This window comes from Alosa pseudoharengus, unplaced genomic scaffold (assembly GCF_046254945.1).
Source record: "Alosa pseudoharengus isolate Yale_2024_CS ecotype anadromous, Long Island Sound unplaced genomic scaffold, YU_APseudo_1.1 YU_APseudo_1.1_scf_5, whole genome shotgun sequence".
Lineage (NCBI taxonomy): Eukaryota > Metazoa > Chordata > Actinopteri > Clupeiformes > Clupeidae > Alosa > Alosa pseudoharengus.
Window position 1 is genome coordinate 33945954 of NW_027468837.1, and position 18783 is coordinate 33964736.

An 18783-nucleotide genomic window follows, 5' to 3' on the forward strand; every position below is an offset into this window, starting at 1 on the left:
AAACAAGTTAAGACAGACAGACATTTAATTACTCCCGAGAGGGAAATATAGGCAATCAATGGGAACACTATGGGCTAACCTGCCAGTCATCTCTGTTCACCTGTGGTGCAGTGGACAGCTCTGAGTCATCAGGGGAGAGTGTGAGCGGCTTCAGCAGCTCCGGACGCAGCTGTCTGTCTGTGATTGGTGGAGAGGTGGAGGAGTCTTCCTCTGAGGGACCTGGCCAGCGCACCAAGGCCTCAGCAGTGCAGAAGGGGCCCCTAGAGCCGACAGACCAGCTTGCCCTCCCCTCCACACCCGCCAGCCACACAAGGGATCAACCACTCAGTAAGGTATGGCAGGGAACTCAACACACTGAACAACTGAATTACAAGCAACCCAAATCACAGGGAGAGTTAACACCCTAATACAACCAGTGGAACTCATAGGGAGAATAAATCAGATCCAAATTAAACAATAGCATTTTAATTCCTTGTTGGTGTTACATTTCAATATCCATAACTTTCATCATTAATATGAAAATTGTCTGATTATTTAGTTTTTTTTAATCGTTTGACATCCCTAAATATAATATAATATGAATATAATATAATATAATTAATTCAAATTACCTCCAATATTTTCAATATTTAACAGTAATCTGAATGATACTGATTCTACTGTTTTGTATGCAGGTCAAAGAAGTGAACATTACAGGCAAATCCACTGAAGTGTAACTTGCAGGCATGTATCAAGGTAAGAAGAGAATCACATGTAATACTAAAATAACCAATCGGTTATCATGTGTGTCTTTGTATTTAGAGTGAGTTCTTTTTTGTTCATTTAAACTGTTGGTTTCCACAGACACATTCCACATCGAAAGCAGCCCAGGTGAACGCCCGAATGAAACTCTTGTAGCAGGCGCTGTGAAAAGGGGACAGACTATTTCTCAACAGGGGGAAATCTTTTTGCCACTGCCAAAGACATAAGAGGCCAGACAGTGGCTGCTACCAACTTGTGCTTATGTGTGTGTTTATTATAGCAATCTCTCCTCTCATGGAGCTTTTCATCAAGCATATGCCTGAGGGCCTCATACTGACGACAGAAAAGATAAGAATAATGCACAGGAAGCGTATTGAAATGTACTGCAGGTTATTTCACATATTTCAGGTCTGCTCACTGCAAGGCAATTTCAGAAATTGTTCACAATGTTGTTATTATGCCATAAATATGAATGAATTGTTTATACTTGGGACTTCCTGTGGACATCTAAGCTTAATTTAGCGCTGGACTGACTAATATCATATCTATATGTGTGTATGTATGTGTGTGTGTGTATGTGTACATATATATGTGTTGGTTTTGCTGTGTAAGGTCTCAATATTTTACATTACATTACATTCTATATCTACATTCATCAGTGGGGAGAAATGTTCTGGCATTGTATAATTTTGAGTCATTTTGCATTCATTTTTAAATTGTCAGACCGTTTTTCTCTGTTGTCATAAACACTTAACACACACACACACACACACACACACATACACTTCATGCAGATATGGCTGGCTGTGCCAGTCTCTCTCATATTAACTACATTCATGGCCATGTAAGAAAATGTGATGTATAGCCTACTAATCTAGGCACATCTACTGTGATATGTTATGAAAACAGTATCTAGATTGCTATGTTAGTAGACAATTAAGTGTAACTCCTAAACTGCATGAGGTAACCGGTAACAGTCATAAACCTATATGTATATGCACTCAAATAGCTCCCATGCTTCTTGTTAAGAATACAATCAGAATTATCTGATGTAGGGGAAAAACACTATTCATTTTGGGGAAGAGATTCTGTATTTTTTCCCTCCACATAAGGTGCTGTTAACTTTTATCATGTTGTTTTTAATGATGTCTTGTATTTATTCATTTTATTTTCCTTGTCTGTGCATTCAAAGGATGTTCTTCAGGACCATTGTTAAGTTCGCATAAGAATGCTATGCAGGCGACTGTTTTCAGTAACATCTGCTTTGTTAAATAAAGTGGCTTTGAGACTCTTGCGGTGATCCAGTCTGTCTTATTCTGATGACTCTGGAGACACAGACCCCAGCTGTGAGTCCTGACGCCTGCTCAAATCTCACATCTCCCCACACTTGCCACAGCACGGGGCTCAGGCACGCCACAGGGCCTGCAAGATGGATGCCTGGAGCACAGATTCAATGCAAATTTATGCACGGATTTCTGGCTCTCTGTCAGGAAATATGAGGTTATCCGGTAACTGGTGGTGTCAGTGACTAAGTAATGAAAATGACAGATGATGATGCATTTACACTTAGCATGCTAACATGTTTCATGACTTCATTTTGTTTATCTGTGAACTGCACTTTTATGCTGTCATGAACATACCACACAGATGATTGATTTAAGATCAGATATGATTTTGTGTTTAACCAAAGTAATAACATTTTCTTTAGTCTTGCCAAATGTCATCAGGTACAGATCAGGTGTGCACACAGTACACAACTGCCCCACACCTACCCAGTGGGTGCATCCCATGCAAAAAGGTTGTGCCTATATGATATTACAACACAAATTCTGGATTGTCATTTCTCTTTACTGTGGTTCATTGTGGTCATCATGCTCAAGGATGAATTATACACCCTATATTCAAAAAGAAAGCCACACAGAAAAGCCATGCCCCAGAGTACTGATAAAATAATCAAATCATACTTAAGAGATTCAAAAAAACACTGTCCTCCTGCCTTCCACCCTTGCTGATTAAACTGGTCTCTCTGAGCCTCAGTGGGCAGTGTTCATGCATGTTCTTACTTGGCCATGTTGTCTCACCTCCCCCTTTCCTTTGGGTAAAATCCTGTCCATAGCTTCTGCACTGTAGGCCTTATTAATCACACAGCGTGCTTAATGAATGTTTAGTAGTTAGAGTTTCCCTTGGTTGTAGTCCAGCCTGTTTAGTCCATACATAGACTTGTGACTTGTGTGCTTCAACCCAGTCCTGCCTGTGAGTGGTTGTCTCTTTGTGACACATATTTTACTTGCATTTTGCATTACCTAAACCTGAAAGGAAGTCCTGATAGTGCCTCACAGTTTTGTGTGTTTTTCTAAATATTTGTTTTGTGAATAGGGGATGGACGCCTACACAGTAAACCTGAACAGTCAAACTAGCTCAAAACATTTGAGGAAACTATTTATCTTAAAACTTTAATTATTTACTCAATCAATTTAAGTTAAACACATTGATTTGAGCACCAGTAACTCAAGTAGGCTATATTTATTCCAAATAATACCAAGATCCACGCACAGCCTGGTTAGGTGCAGGTAGATTGCAGGAACATACTTAATTAGAAAAATTGAGATAGTCCTACCGCACACTGTTTTGACGTTTCACTTGATTTTATTCAGAGCGAACAACGCGTTTCGCATATAGCGTCCTCAGGTTCGCTCTGAGCGAACCTGAGGACGCTATATGCGAAACGCGTTGTTCGCTCTGAATAAAATCAAGTGAAACGTCAAAACAGTGTGCGGTAGGACTATCTCAATTTTTCTAGGCTATATTTATATTTAGGATGACTTTAAGTCAATGATTTACATTTTTAGCTATAGGCTAGCTATAGGTAGCCTAGAAATCTAGACGCACCCTAGCGGCAGCAAATGTAACTAGAAAAGCATTTCCTGAAGGAAATACAGTGCATGAAAATGCAAAAAATATATACTATATAAACTATATTGGTTGCTAGGTAGATGAGGTTTAATATAGTTGGAATGACTGAACAGTTAAATAGGTGGATAGTTTATACAGTTAAATGATTTGCTTGGTAGATAAGGTTTAATATAGTTGGAATGATTGAACGGTTAAATAGGTGGATAATACTTAACTTAGTTAACTTAGCTAATGTTTTCATTTTTAGTAGTTATGCTAACTAGCATGTTAGCAATGCTAACATGCTAACTATGTTAACCATGTTACTTAGCTAACTTAGCTAATCATTTTTAGCAGTTTTGCTAAAAATGCTAACTAGCATGCTAACATGCTAGCATGCTAACTATGCTAACCATGTGACTTAGCTAACTTAGCTAATCATTTTTAGCAGTTTTGTATAAAATGCTAACTAGCATGCTAACATGCTAGCATGCTAACTATGGTAACCATGTGACTTAGCTAACTGAGCTAATCATTTTTAGCAGTTTTGTAAAAAATGCTAACTAGCATGCTAACATGCTAGCATGCTAACTATGCTAACCATATTACTTAGCTAACATAGCTAATCATTTTTAGCAGTTTTGCTAAAAATGCTAACTAGCATGCTAACATGTTAGCATGCTAACTATGCTAACCATGTGACTTAGCTAACTTAGCTAATCATTTTTAGCAGTTTTGCTAAAAATGCTAACTAGCATGCTAACATGCTAGCATGCTAACTATGCTAACCATGTGACTTAGCTAACTTAGCTAATCGTTTTTAGCAGTTTTGCTAAAAATGCTAACTAGCATGCTAACATGCTAGCATGCTAACTATGCTAACCAAGTTACTTAGCTAACTTAGCTAACTAGCTACAGTGGGTAGGAGTCATAGTTGATGACAAGTAACAGTTACAATGGCTGAACAGTTAAAAAGTTCAGTAGTTTAAAGGGTTAAATTGTTTAACAGTGAAATATTGTAGTGAGGACTTTTATTTTGAAACAGTTTTTGGCAGAGGAAGCAGTTGAACAGGATGTGTAGTCTTAATAGGGCCAGTTTGTATGCTTAAAGCCTGAGAATGGCAGTTGGGCCAGCTGGCCTGAACACCTGCCATAAGATTCTAATTGCTGTGATGTCATAAAGGGCAATGTTAAGTCAATGGGAAAATTTTGATAGTTTTTAATTAATAGTTTAAAAAGTATAAAAGTTACAAAGTTGAAAAATACAAAGCCCACATGTCCTAATTAAGACCTACGCGTCAATGTTTGAATGAAGTTTCTACGTTAAACGGTTGAAGCTGCATTAACTGCGTTAGAAGAAGAGGAATAATAAGAACTAGAAAAGCATTTCCTGAAGGAAATACAGTGCATGAAAATGCAAAAAATATGATGTAAAATACCATACAGAGTTAAAACAAACTATATTGGTTGCTAGGTAGACGAGGTTTAATATAGTTGGAATGACTGAACAGTTAAATAGGTGGATAGTTTATATAGTTAAATGATTTACTTGGTAGATAAGGTTTAATATAGTTGGAATGATTGAACGGTTAAATAGATGAATAATTTAAATGGTTAAATTATTTAGGTAGATAATTGACGATAACTGACAGTTGGAATGGCTCTAATGTTTGCTAGCAGTTATGCTAACTATATTATCAAAGATAATAATGTTAACCAAGTTACTTAACTTAGTTAACTTAGCTAATGTTTTCATTTTTAGTAGTTATGCCAACTATTTTAACTAGCATGCTAACATGCTAACTATATTAACCATGTTACTTAGCTAACTTAGCTAATCATTTTTAGAAGTTTTGCTAAAAATGCTAACTAGCATGTTAACTATGCTACTTAGCTAACTTAGCTAATCATTTTTAGTAGTTTTGTTAAAAAATGATAACTAGCATGCTAGCATGCTAACTATGTTAACCACGTTATTTAGCTAACTTTGCTAAACATTTTTAATAGTTATGCTAACTATGCTAACCATGTGACTTAGCTAACTTAACTAATTATTTTCAGCAGTTTTGCTAAAAATGCTAACTAGCATGCTAACATGCTAGCATGCTAACTATGCTAACCATGTGACTTAGCTAACTTAGCTAATTGTTTTTAGCAGTTTTGCTAAAAATGCTAACTAACATGTTAGCATGCTAACTATGCTAACCATGTGACTTAGCTAACTTAGCTAATTGTTTTTAGCAGTTTTGCTAAAAATGCTAACTAACATGTTAGCATGCTAACTATGCTAACCATGTGACTTAGCTAACTTAGCTAATTGTTTTTAGCAGTTTTGCTAAAAATGCTAACTAGCATGTTAGCATGCTAGCATGCTAACTATGCTAACCATGTGACTTAGCTAACTTTGCTAATTGTTTTTAGTAGTTTTGCTAAAAATGCTAACTAGCATGCTAACATGTTAGCATGCTAACTATGCTAACCATGTGACTTAGCTAACTTAGCTAATCATTTTTAGCAGTTTTGCTAAAAATGCTAACTAGCATGCTAACATGCTAGCATGCTAACTATGCTAACCAAGTTACTTAGCTAACATAGCTAACTAGCTACAGTGGGTAAGAATCATAGTTGATGACAAGTAACAGTTACAATGGCTGAACAGTTAAAAAGTTCAGTAGTTTAAAGGGTTAAATTGTTTAACAGTGAAATATTGTAGTGAGGACTTTTATTTTGAAACAGTTTTTGGCAGAGGAAGCAGTTGGACAGGATGTGTAGTCTTAATAGGGCCAGTTTGTATGCTTAAAGCCTGAGACTGGCAGTTGATCCAGGTGGCCCGAACACCTGCCATAGGATTCTAATTGCTTAACGGCTCTATTGTGATGTCATCAGCCCATGTTAAGTCTATGGGGAAATTTTGAGTAGTTTTTAATTAATAGTTTAAAAAGTATAAAAGTTACAAAGCTGAAAAATACATAGCACCCATGTCCTAAGTAAGACCTACGTAACATAGTTTGAATGAAGTTTCTACGTTAAACGGTTGAAGCTGCATCAAGTGCGTTAGAAGAAGAATAAGAATAAGAAGAATAAGAAGCCTAGGAAGAACAGTATAGTGCATTTTCATGCACTATAATAAGAAGCCTAGGAAGAACAGTACAGTGCATTTTCATGCACTGTAATTAGCAGCCAGGGTAGTCTAGCAACTCTCCATTGGCTTGTGAGCTGGAGGAATTAAACTTCTATCAGGCCAATCACATCGTGTCGGCGACGGTTCCACATGAATTAAGAGTTAAGCTTTTTTTAAATTGGCAAAAGTTTGAACAACTAGCCAACTAGCTCCGCTGGTGGGAAAATGCATGGGGCTCATGAGTTGTAGTGCTATCCTATTGCGTGAAGAGGACATTTGAAAGACAACTGTTTATCCCGCCCCTCAGATTGAGCAGTGCCAATGGTAAGTTCCCAGGCCCTACATCTTGATGTGGATCTTGCTCGTCAGGCTAAGGTATAGGCGGTCTAACCAAAGTCCTTTTAGGCAAGTCCCTACACTCAAAAATTGGCAAATTCCTTTAACTTGTGTTGAATCATTATTTCAAGATTTTTCAGTGTAGGCCTACCAGTCAAGTATCTGTATCTGTGCCAGTGAGATTTGGGTTTCTGTCAGCAGCAGCAGCAGTAAAGGTGACTAGCCCTTAGTCATGCTATTAAGTCATTAAGTTGATGACAAAGTCAGAGTGTAAAGTGCATTCTATGCACATTTTAATAGCCGACATGAGGTCACATTACTCAACAACTTTGCTTTTGCTTTGGACAGTGATTATAAAGACCTTATTCGAAATCATATTAAAAGAGCCTAGAAGACACCACGGAATCATTAGTAATGTTCTGCTCAGCAATGGATGTGTATGATTAGATATGAATGTTTTATGTCTTATGCTTTTGAAATAATTCTCTTTCGCAAAGAGTATTAAGTTAATATCCCTGTTTGATAGTGTCTGAAATTAAAAAGACATGTAATTGCCTTGGCAAAGCATTCACCAACGGCTTCAAACGATGAGTTTGTGAATGCCTTGCAATCACATCATCCTCAGGGCATTCTCATGCAGACAATACAAGGCGCTCTGGGCTCGACAGAAGTGAAAGGTTGCACTGAGGTCACTGTGGTCTTTTAAACGTCTGAGCCTCCGTCGAGACACAGGGGGAAGGAAAACCGTCGAGTGAAATAAAGAGACTAGTCTCCGTGTGACAGGCCCCTGACACACTCGAGCCCTTTAACTCACACGGAATGGGCAGACCCGCAGACACAGTGGCGAACTGGCGGCCACTTCCGCGGCAGAATTAGACCCATAATTCAGAGCGACAGGTGTTCCCTCGTGTGACAGAGGTCTGCTGACAGAGGCATACCTGTCACTGGGAAGGTGATGTGGTGTTGGATGTGAACGATATTACAGCGGGGAATGGCATGGGCTGATGACCACCAAACGCCCAGCCCCATTCACCACCCCCCCCCCCCCCCACCTCCACCTTTCTAGACGCTCTCCTATCGATTATGCATGACTCAGCAGACGAGTCCTTCCACAGAGATCAACTGGAATGACTTTCAGGAGCCTGTTTGTTTTTCTTCTAAAGGTGAGAGTTCAACCACTTAGAAAGCTCTCATGGAATTTACACGGAGCTGAAAAGGCCAGGTTCTTATGGGCTGTCATGCTCAGTAGACGTCTGATGGTTCAAGCTCACACAATAAAAGAGCAATGCCCAACCAATGTGATTCTAAAATAGGCATTCATAAGTTAACCTGACTCTCGCCAGATGAATTTCGTTCCGTCTGGGATCGGTTCCGTTGAGAGTGATTTCGGCACGAGATTGTATGGTAGAGCCAATCAGGACGCAGGGCGGGAGTTTCATAGATGTGACGTAGCGTAGAAGCGACTGTGAGACTGTTCTCAGCGTCACGGGTTGGCTTCGATGTGAGTGGTTGAAGTAGCACGTCAATAGATGACGGACAAGTGGCTTATCCAATCTTATGCAATGATTTTTTAATAAGGCCCAGCCTTCTGAAGCACCACTCCAATGGATCGATCCCAGATGGATGAGTGGAGCTAGGCGGAACGAAATCCATCTGGCGAGAGTCAGGTTATTCATAAGTATCATTTCATAAAACAAAGTAACATAATGCTTTTGCAATTAGATCCATATTAGTAGGTGTGTGTAGCTTGAAAACATGCTCTAATTCTATCAAAATTATGTTCTATTTCATCCCTAAGTAAGCAACAAATGAACACATTACTTACATGTTTTCCTTCTTATTTGTCACATACACACATCTCGGCTAGAGAAGGTTTGCATAGCCCATACAGTTTCATTTATATTATTATGGTATGGAAATACATGGGCTTGAGATAAAAGTCAACAGCTACTGAGCTACTGCATACAAAAGCTACTGAGCTACTGCATTTTTTAAAATGTTCTTGAACTACAGTATGATTCATATGCTTTTAAGACTCCTTTTATCACATTATCTCTTTTCTTTTCTTAATCATGCACTTGCGTACAATCATCATTTTTCAAAGAAGAGCAGTCAGGATGACCATGCAAAGAAGCTATTTTGGACCAGTGTTTTTGTGAGCTCACACACACACACACACACACACACACACACACACACACACACACACACAGAGAGAGGACAAACAGGACGAACCAACAACTAACCTGTCTATGCCTGATCACACAGTACATAGTATAAATATAGTCCTAATGTTTTCTGTCAGCTCAGTCTTGTGAAAAACTCTGACGCACTTACAGTAAAAGCTGACCTGTGCTCTGCGCTGCGTGGCCGACCACTCTTGCTGTATCTCTCCGAGGGGCTTGGTCGACGGTTGGAATGCCCGCGCAAGCAGGTCCATTTCATAGACCACTGGACAAGGCCCATCTTGAAGCTTGGCCTCACATTACAATGCCATTATGGATATGCCCTTTCATTTAATGACCATTTTACATGAGACCACAAAATATCACAAGTGCTGTGAATGTACTCGGGGATTGTGGGCACCTGAATTGAATGGTGCGCTGCTTATTTTATGTGAGTAGTGCTCAATGCATTGTGTCAGTGGAGGTCATCTAAAGTAGCCACTAATCCCAGCCCGTGTGAGTTGGATATTATGGATACTCAGAAACAAGGGAAATGGCAGCTCATTTATAACGGTGGTGAAAAACATATGGTCTTTGCATGAGCTCAACTGTGCAGCTCTAAAACACTGGACAGATACAGAATTTAGGAATGTCATGCAGAGCAGAACATACAGTCAAGCTGCTATTTTATGTTATATTCATTTTGCACATTATTATTATCCTCAATTGACAATCATCAGTCGGAAATATTTCTAATATACATTTTACTTACTGTTTCTTGGTGACAAGTTTATTGCATACCAAACCATGACTGGTAGCATGTATAATTATGCCATATAGTATACCTGTATGTACCAGAGTTTTGATATGATTTTGCAAAATACCTTCATACATACAGTATTCATACATGATTATGTTTATGCCCCCAGAGTGTAGCACTGTGGCTGCCTGGCTGCAGCAACTCGAGCTAGGTAGCACCGTTTTAACATCGGTAGCCTACTCGGTGACCTCGAGAAACAGATCTATGTGAAAAATTGCCTGAATTCTCCTTTAATGAATATTGTTATTTTACGAATATCCTCACCTACTATTTCCTAACATTACAATTTTGCCTCTTACCTCACCAGTGAGGGAAAGAAAACAAGGTACTGTCACTGATGTTCTGTCAGCCATTATGCTGAGAGGTAAATGTTGCAGGTAAATGAGATAAGTGAGAATACGATTTCTGCTCTCCATGCACGGCTACACAGACTTCCAGGGGTTCTAATGCACTGTGAATGTAACACATATGTTTATTGTTAAGCCAGGGATTCTAATGCACTGTGAATGTAACATATATGTTTATTGTTAAAGCCAGAACTTTATAGCATAACACTGCTTGGTCATTCCACGAATGGTCTAGTCAATATTTGAATGGTGTAGTCAGACATTTAAAACCAGACATTAAAAAAGGTCTGTGTGTCTGCCAGACAGGTGGTCAGTTTGTTTATGCAGCAGAGTGACTGACACTCACCCTCATTAGATACAGACTTTGGACCCGTGGCTAACAGGAATGCTTAGAGGAGCAGACTTCTCTCATACAGCTGCTCTGACTCCAGGGGTGAGAGGTGGTAGCATGTACCTGAACATCTCAGGTAAAGGTATGTGTGTGTATGTGTGTATGTGTGTGTGTGTGTGTGTGTGTGTGTATGTGTGTGTGTGTGTGTGTGTGTGTGTGTGTGTGTGTGAGTGAGTGAGTGAGTGTGTGTGAGAGAGAGAGACTCTAAATCCCTTATTGATTTCTGATATGAGGAGAACTTTTCTTTCTGGAGACACATGAAGTGCTTAAATCTGCCATTTTTAGCTGCAAAAAAAAGCTGTCAAAACTTGCAAATCCACGTAAATCAAGTATGGGACCCCCCCCCCACAGCCCCCCTTCACATCTGCTGTGATGGATCAAATGGATTTCCAAAAATGAAAGCAAAATCATTGGCAACGTACTGCTCTATCTCCTCCATAAATGGAAGTGGACTCATGTGGAGGAGAGGTTGGTGTCCCTGATGTTTTGTTGTTAGGTGTTTTGTTTGTCAGGAGGCTCTTGAAGTGCTTAGAGCTGAACTGCACACCAAACCCTTATGACCAGCCACTCATGTCCATACCTCAGGACAGGAAAACAGCAATTGTAACTAGCCTCATGTACAGACTTTAGGTAGATAGGTAAATATTGCATTGAGAAAATTAAAATCAATTTAATTAAAAGCACTTTATTTGTCCTCAGGAAGCAGTGGGCGTAGAGTAGACTGGTAACACACAAAGTATAAAATATCCCGGAATACTAATGAGCAAATACTCATTAGTATGAGTGAGCGTATCACTTGCTCTTTTGATGCATGTTGCAAGCCGAGCTATCAAAACCAGTCTGTCATGTCCTCCACATGCAAACATACAGTGACTCAAATCATCTTCGATGCTTGAGCAATGGCGGCTAATAATAAAAGGATGAGTTGTGGTCACAAGGGGAAGGCCAGAATGGTACTATACTGACCCCTATGGGACATGTAAGGAAGGAGACAAGCATTAGGATGGCTGTTCCAAACCAGCTGCAGTTCATATGGGCTGCTGTAGATGGCAGAAAGGCATTCCATTTAGTCTCCTTCCAGAATGTTTCCCTGACATGATAATCCATACATGTTTCTTGAATTTCCCCTGGGGATCAATAAAGTATCTATCTATCTATCTATCTACATGCACACACACACACACACACAGACACACACGCGTGCGCGCACACACTCAAACATTATTTTCAATTCAAAGCAGCATTGTAAACATCTCACCTGTAACAACAGCTCCAGTAATAATAATGAAAAATCATCTCAAAATGACCTTCAGAACTCTCTTGTTTTTGAATGCATTTATCTGCAAATCCCGAGGCGGCAAATAAAGCCTGGATGGTGGAGCACGTGCGCCAACACAACCCCAGCCATCTGAAGCTGTCATGCTCTTCGGGGGAGACAGAGCTGTGGGGAGATGTCTGCTAACAAGCTCTGAGGCTTCTACAATGCAGACGATTTGTTACACTTTGCATCTCTGGCACGCCGGGAACACCTGCATCAGATGAAACCCCTGTGGCTGGGTTTCAGCATGCTGAGAAGACACCGTGTTGGAAAGAACGGGCAAAACCAGCGCTTCCAATCTTGGCTCACTACAGGAGTGTTGGCCTGTGTTAACATGATGTATGTATCCGTATGTGAATGCAGTATGCTTACTTTAAATTGAAATGGGAACTATGCAATTATGTAATCGATCGTTTCCAGTACAATTTCCCACACACCATGCATTCAGAGAAGTTATGGGTGTACTAGATATGAAAATTATATTGTGCCTTTCCGTGCCAAATGACTTTCGTAGAGGAAAATACTGAAAATCAAATCTCATCCAGGTTGGCATTTTAATGCTAATTTATCTCCCATTTGGATTTGGCCTAGATATGGACAGATAGCTTGAGTCTTCCGTTCAAAACACCTCAGGTAATTCAATTATCACTGAATTAATGACTAGAACCCACAATGGAATTAAGTTTCATGCAGACTCGGTGGAGTTTAAATGGAACTCATTTAATTTAGTGAAGGCATACTTTGAAACTCAGTAAAACACAGTAGAGTTTTTTTTTCCAGGTTACACCATTGGTTTTAACATCCATCTCAAAAACATCAAAGCCAACTAAAGTTAAAACAGAGTAAATGTACAGGGCATATTGTAAGAAGTCCTGGTGTTGTTCAACTATTAGAAAGCAGAGAACATCAAAATACTGCAGCGTTTTTTGGCATAACTTCATGTAAAAGCCCATATGAAAATTTGGTGGCATCTCAAAGCACGTAATGTTACTGTACACATGAAGACTTTCTCGCATCTTCATTTTCACTATGCTGTTATGACATAAATGTACAAACACACACATACACACAGACACACACACGCACGCACACAGACATGCACGCACAAGCACAAGCATACACACACACACACACACACACACACAAGCATACAAGCATACACACACACACACACACACACATACACACACACACACACATTTATGTCCAGCCTGACCCTAACCTCAGAGTCAGGTAATACACAGAAAGCAGGAAATTGACATAAAAGATGAGTTAAAATCGAGCCAGATATGTAACAGGCTTCAGTGCTTACACAAACCCAAAAGAGTCATGGTCAAAACATTGTGTCTGCAGACAAACACAGGATCGACAGTTTACAGAGTTAAGTACATTGGTCCTGTAAACAAACAAAAAGACGAAACAGAACCGTGAAATTTGTCCATGTCTGTCCAGATAATAAATGATGGACATTCAGATGGCGATTTTTGTACATGCACTATGTCTTCATCCTCCCTCTACTTTCCTAGCCTCTCGCTCCTCTCCTTTGATCTCTCTCTCTCTCCCTCCCTCTCTCCCTCCCTCTCTCTGTCTGTCTCTCCTCCTAACGCTTCCCTGCCCCTCTCCTCCTCTCCGGCACGGCCCTCGACAGATCTCTAATGTCCACAGCCATCAGTAGTGCAATCGCTGGCTCCTTCCACCGAGCGCCGTTTCATCTCCCTGCCCTCCGCCTGGTGGTGGTGCGCAGGCCGCTTCCTGGACTCCTCCTCCTCTCCCTCCTGCCTCTTGTGGTGGCTGCTGGCGCCAGCTGGCGCCGCGTGGAGCCGCTGCTCTTCCTGGTGGCGGTGCGCTTTCTGCTCTCCGGAGTGGGAGCGCTGGTTCTCTTTGTGGGGCAGGTGGTCGCCCTGGTGTGGCTGCTGGTTGCCTGGGTGCAGGTGTGGGTGGGGGTGGGCGTGCTGGTGGTCCCCCTCGTGCTGCGGCTGCTGCTTGTCGTGGGGGGCGTGGGCCCTCCTCTCCCCGGGCGGCTGGACCTGGAGGTAGGCACGCACCCGGTGGTGCTGGATGTGGCTGTCGCTGAAGTCGATCACGCGGCACTCGTAGGTTCCTTCGTCCGACGTTTTCACGTTGGAGAGGCGCAGCTTGTGGGAGATGTTGCTGCCGGCTACCTTAACCACCTGTGCACAACATATGGCCATGGGGACAATCGAAATCACAAAGGTCATGTTGAGAAAGCCACAGAAGAGAGCTTCAAATATTGAAACTGACAAACTCTTTCATGGAAAATATAGGGTAATTTTGAATGTAATGCCATCAAGATGTTCCAAGGCTGGAAAATGTGTTTAATGCTAAAGAAAACACAAGCAGGAACATTTTACAACTAATTAGGCAACTGCCACCATGATTGGGTAAAAAAAGAGCATTCCAGAGAGGCAGAATCTCTCAGAATTAAATATGCCGAAGTACTCAAACCTTTGTAGGCAAATAATGAAACAACAGAGGAACAATTAATTAACTAAATGTTACTAAGGTTACTACTATACTATACAGTATGTCCTGTCTGCATCATGAAATGATAAACATGATTAACAATCCCCTAACTGTTGAGCAGCTGAAATCCTATATCGGGCAAGAATGGGACACATTTCATTCTCAAAATTCCAGCAACTGGTCTCCTCAGTAGATATTTACAGAGTGTAGTTAAGACAGAGACTTTCTAATGAGGAGACACAGCACTTGTGGGCAGCCGTGGTGGTTAGCACTCTGGACTTGTAACCGGAGCGTTGCCGGTTCGAGCCCCGACCAGTGGGCCGCGGCTGAAGTGCCCTTGAGCAAGGCACCTAACCCCTCACTGCTCCCTGAGCGCCGCCGTTGTAGCAGGCAGCTCACTGCGCCGGGATTAGTGTGTGCTTCACCTCACTGTGTGTTCACTGTGTGCTGTTTGTGTTTCACTAATTCACCGATTGGGTTAAATGCAGAGACCAAATTTCCCTCACGGGATCAAAAAAGTATATATACTATACTTATATACTATACACTCAAAATATCCTCCATAGAAATGCATTAGTTTGTAACGCCAATATGGCAGTTGTCTACACATATCACACCCCTTCCGCAGCAAAACGTAGACATGTGAATACACTGAGCCAATCATGTGCTGTGTTCTCAATACATTGAGTCAATATGTGTTGCGATGTCGCTGCTGGAGCAAGATTGGTGTCGTGAAGCCTTGCGCATGCGCATTTCTGCCTAAATAGATGCCTGATAAGTGCCCAAAAAGCGTTGCAATATGGCCGCTGAGTGGAGGGACTTGCCTAAAAGGACTTTGGTTAAGAGAAGAAGAGAAGAAGCAACACAATGGTTAATATGCCCCTGTTCCAACTTTTTGACAGGTGTTGCTGCCATCAAATTCAAAATGAACTTATATTTTAAATAAAAAACAATTAAATGTCTCAGTTTCAGAAATGGATGTGTTGTCAGAGAGGGTTGAAAAAAAAGGGCTGAAGTGGATCTTTGGTGTTTTCTTTGCTTTCTTTATTTTCTTTTATTTTGCATTTTACACAGCGTCCCATCTTTTTTGGGATGTACATAAAAGGTCAAAATTGTCCTTTTGCCTTCTTTCTGACTAATGCTATTTGTGTTGTGTTAATGTTGTATTGTATTGTATTTTTACACTTTAATCAGACATATTATCATATAGGAATTGACAGTAGATGCTAGTGAAATATAGATAGATAGATAGATACTTTATTGATCCCCAAGGGGAAATTCAAGGAAATATAACAATAACTAAGGAAACTTTTATACATCCATGTGATGAATAAGCAATGTAGATGTATTTAGCATTAAGCAATACAGTTTTTGCCCATTGCTTACTGTATGTCACAAGGTCGGTTCTTTCGCCGCTCACGGGCCTCGAACACGCCACCTTGACACACACCGGCATGGGAGACGAACGCTCTAACCACTGAGCTAAAAGCCCAGGCTTCCAACTCAGCGTTCTTAAGGTTAGGGCTGTGAGGATTTACACGGGCAACTAGCACGCTAGCTCAGTCTGCCTCCGTTACACTTACACACTAAAGACGAATGCTTAAACCAAAGCCTCAATACCTAAACTTCTTGTAGCATACCTAAAACACTGTGTAGCCATAGCTTAAACACAATTTCTGCTTTGCATTGTTTGCAATTCTGCTACACACTTACTGCGAAACACTATACAATTGTGGAACAATTTCTTCCATTAGACACTTGAATGTCAAGTGAAATATCCTGTCATCATTGGGAAATCACTTCTATTCAAAATGCAAGCACATCTGGTAATTGGTAAAACCCACACACATACCTGAAAACACTTTCAGAGAAAACTGAACACCAATTAGTCTGAGGCACTACAAACAGACTTCAGGTAAGTAGGTATTGTGCACCTGTTCAAGTGTGTACTTTTACATTGAGTGCCTGTGTACAGTTCTGTATTTGCCCCTTTACTCCCCATTTCTAAAACTGATCATAGAATTATTTTCAGTATGCAAATGAAACGTATATGACCACCAACCACATACCTGCATGCCTCTTTTGCAAGCACTGGAAGAGGCATGCAGACATTGAGGTGGGGTCAGTTCAAGGGTGGATATGGCACACAAGGTGATATTTTTCCCGCTGCCTAGCCCGAGAGGACATCACCTGCAGTGTCAACCAGGACTTGTGGCCAGACCTGAACAGAAGGCAGGATCCGTACCCCCGCCCCCACCCTCGCCACACACACACACACACACACACACACACACACACACACACACACACACACACACACAGACACTATTTTTTTTCCAATAGCAATTTCTCCAGTAATTGTTTTTGTTTCTTTTTACTTTTCTTTTTTGTTGTTTTGCTACATTTTGTCATTTTGTTTATCTGTTTAGAGTACATTCACTTACAGTACTGATTGATGTGTGATTCTATGTCTATTCTATTCTATTATTTTCCTATTCTATTCTGTTAGAGTTTCGCAGAAGACTGAGTCTGAAAATGACAATAAAAATAGAAACACAAAGAAAGCAGTGTTTTATAGACCATTTCAAGAGAGTTCCATTATCATCATCATAGTTGGCCCCACAAGGCTTCCGTTTTAACATTCCATATGTTATCTTAAAGGTCCAGTATGTAGGAAATAATGGAAAATAAACTGTAACCATTCCAAAAATGATCACCATATGTTGTCAGAGAGTGAGGAAACACGATGAATTGAAGTAATGGCTTATTTGACAACATTACTCTAACCCGTGAAACCCCGTAAAACCCATGAAAAAAAATCAGTTACGGGGCGGAATCTCTTGGAATTTTCGTTTATGTTTTGAACGATTAATTCTAGAATAGCGTATTAATAATGGGCTAGCGCGTCCTCCTATTTGGGTTGCCAAATTAGCAAAGGCCAACTGTCAACAGCTGTCAGTTGTAGTCATGAACGCCTACAAGAGGCAGGCAAATTTCCAAAATTAAAACAAGAAACAAATTAAGTGGACATCGGAGGAGCTTCCTGAGATGGTAACGTCTTCGTCAAACTAAGAATATCAAGTCTGACGCAGAGCTGGCCATATTTCTCCACAACAGGTAGCCTATGCTAAACTTCATCTGCATCGCTAACTTCAGCTAAATATGTTACGTTGGTTAGAGAGGTATTTTTTGTTTTCACTGTTTCCGTAATGTGTAGCTGGGTCATGGTTGGAGAAACGTTAAAGCAGCTGCAGGTCAACTAACATTAGCTAAGTCTTCATTACATCTGGCAACCCAGAAGAGGCTCGCGTCTGGTAGTCTTGAGAACGTTCACCAGTGTTTTGATTTTGGCCTACAGAACGTTCGTTAACAATCCTACAAGTCGCACCTTTAATGCAGAGGAAGTAGATTGGGAACCAAATAGAACGTTCAAGCATTGTTTTTGTTTTTATTGTTGAAAGGGTCTATATAAAACACATCAGTGTGTTGCTGTTGATTTGAAAGAGTAATTCAAATGGCGCAAGGTTCTGTTGCAATAATTACATTTTTAGAAAGGATTGTTGAGTTTTGATTGCAGTGTTTCATTTTGGCATAGAGTAGGTGAGAGTTGTTTCTCTCCAAGTGCTATGTCTTTTTTGGCTGTGTGTTTTCTGTGAGTTTAGATTTTTGAGCCAAATTCTGCAAAAAGTGTGTAAGCAATAGGCAAACACTGTAATAAGCAATGGGATTTATTCAGCATTAAACATTCAAAATATGAATGCTTAAAGTGCTGCATGAGCCATTGCAAATTAATCGGCTATGCTTGAAATAACATCCTCTGCAGCCTTGAAGCTGTTATTATTACTCTGCTGCCTCTGATGAACACTCACACTGATTTTAGTGGCATCCTTCACCATCTCCTCCATGGGCACCACCTGAGAATAATGGGAAAAGACAGGAAGAGAGAGGGAGAGGGAGAGGGAGAGGGAGAGAGAGAGAGTGAGAGAGAGAGAGAGTGAGAGAGAGGGAGAGAGAGTGAGTCAAAGTCCAAGTTCCATTGTTCATTTCCAGTGTGCTTAGCGGCAGGCTCAGCAGCCGCACAATAAATACAGGGCGAATATAACAAAGCCTTTTATTTCGCTAGGCCGCATTTAATAATACATTCCGAGGATATAGTCTAAATCCATTT

The 18783-nt window shown here is 40.6% G+C and overlaps 2 protein-coding genes across 2 annotated transcripts in view; one reads left to right on the top strand and one right to left on the bottom strand.

The window, feature by feature from the left end:
* quob (quattro b) overlaps positions 1–2034 on the top strand; it is a 35070-nt gene extending 33036 nt beyond the window's left edge. Inside the window, exons 22-24 of the mRNA XM_076267485.1 lie at positions 112–332; positions 675–735; positions 844–2034. Of these exons, the coding sequence (XP_076123600.1) occupies positions 112–332; positions 675–716 (263 nt within the window). The 3' untranslated portion in view covers positions 717–735; positions 844–2034. The remainder of the gene's footprint in view (positions 1–111; positions 333–674; positions 736–843) is intronic.
* Positions 2035–12830: 10796 nt separating this feature from the next.
* The window catches only part of vstm2lb (V-set and transmembrane domain containing 2 like b), a 28973-nt gene continuing 23020 nt past the window's right edge, over positions 12831–18783 (bottom strand). The window contains exons 3-4 of the mRNA XM_076267879.1: positions 18485–18529; positions 12831–14302 (exon numbers count right to left, since the gene is read on the bottom strand). Of these exons, the coding sequence (XP_076123994.1) occupies positions 13784–14302; positions 18485–18529 (564 nt within the window). The 3' untranslated portion in view covers positions 12831–13783. The remainder of the gene's footprint in view (positions 14303–18484; positions 18530–18783) is intronic.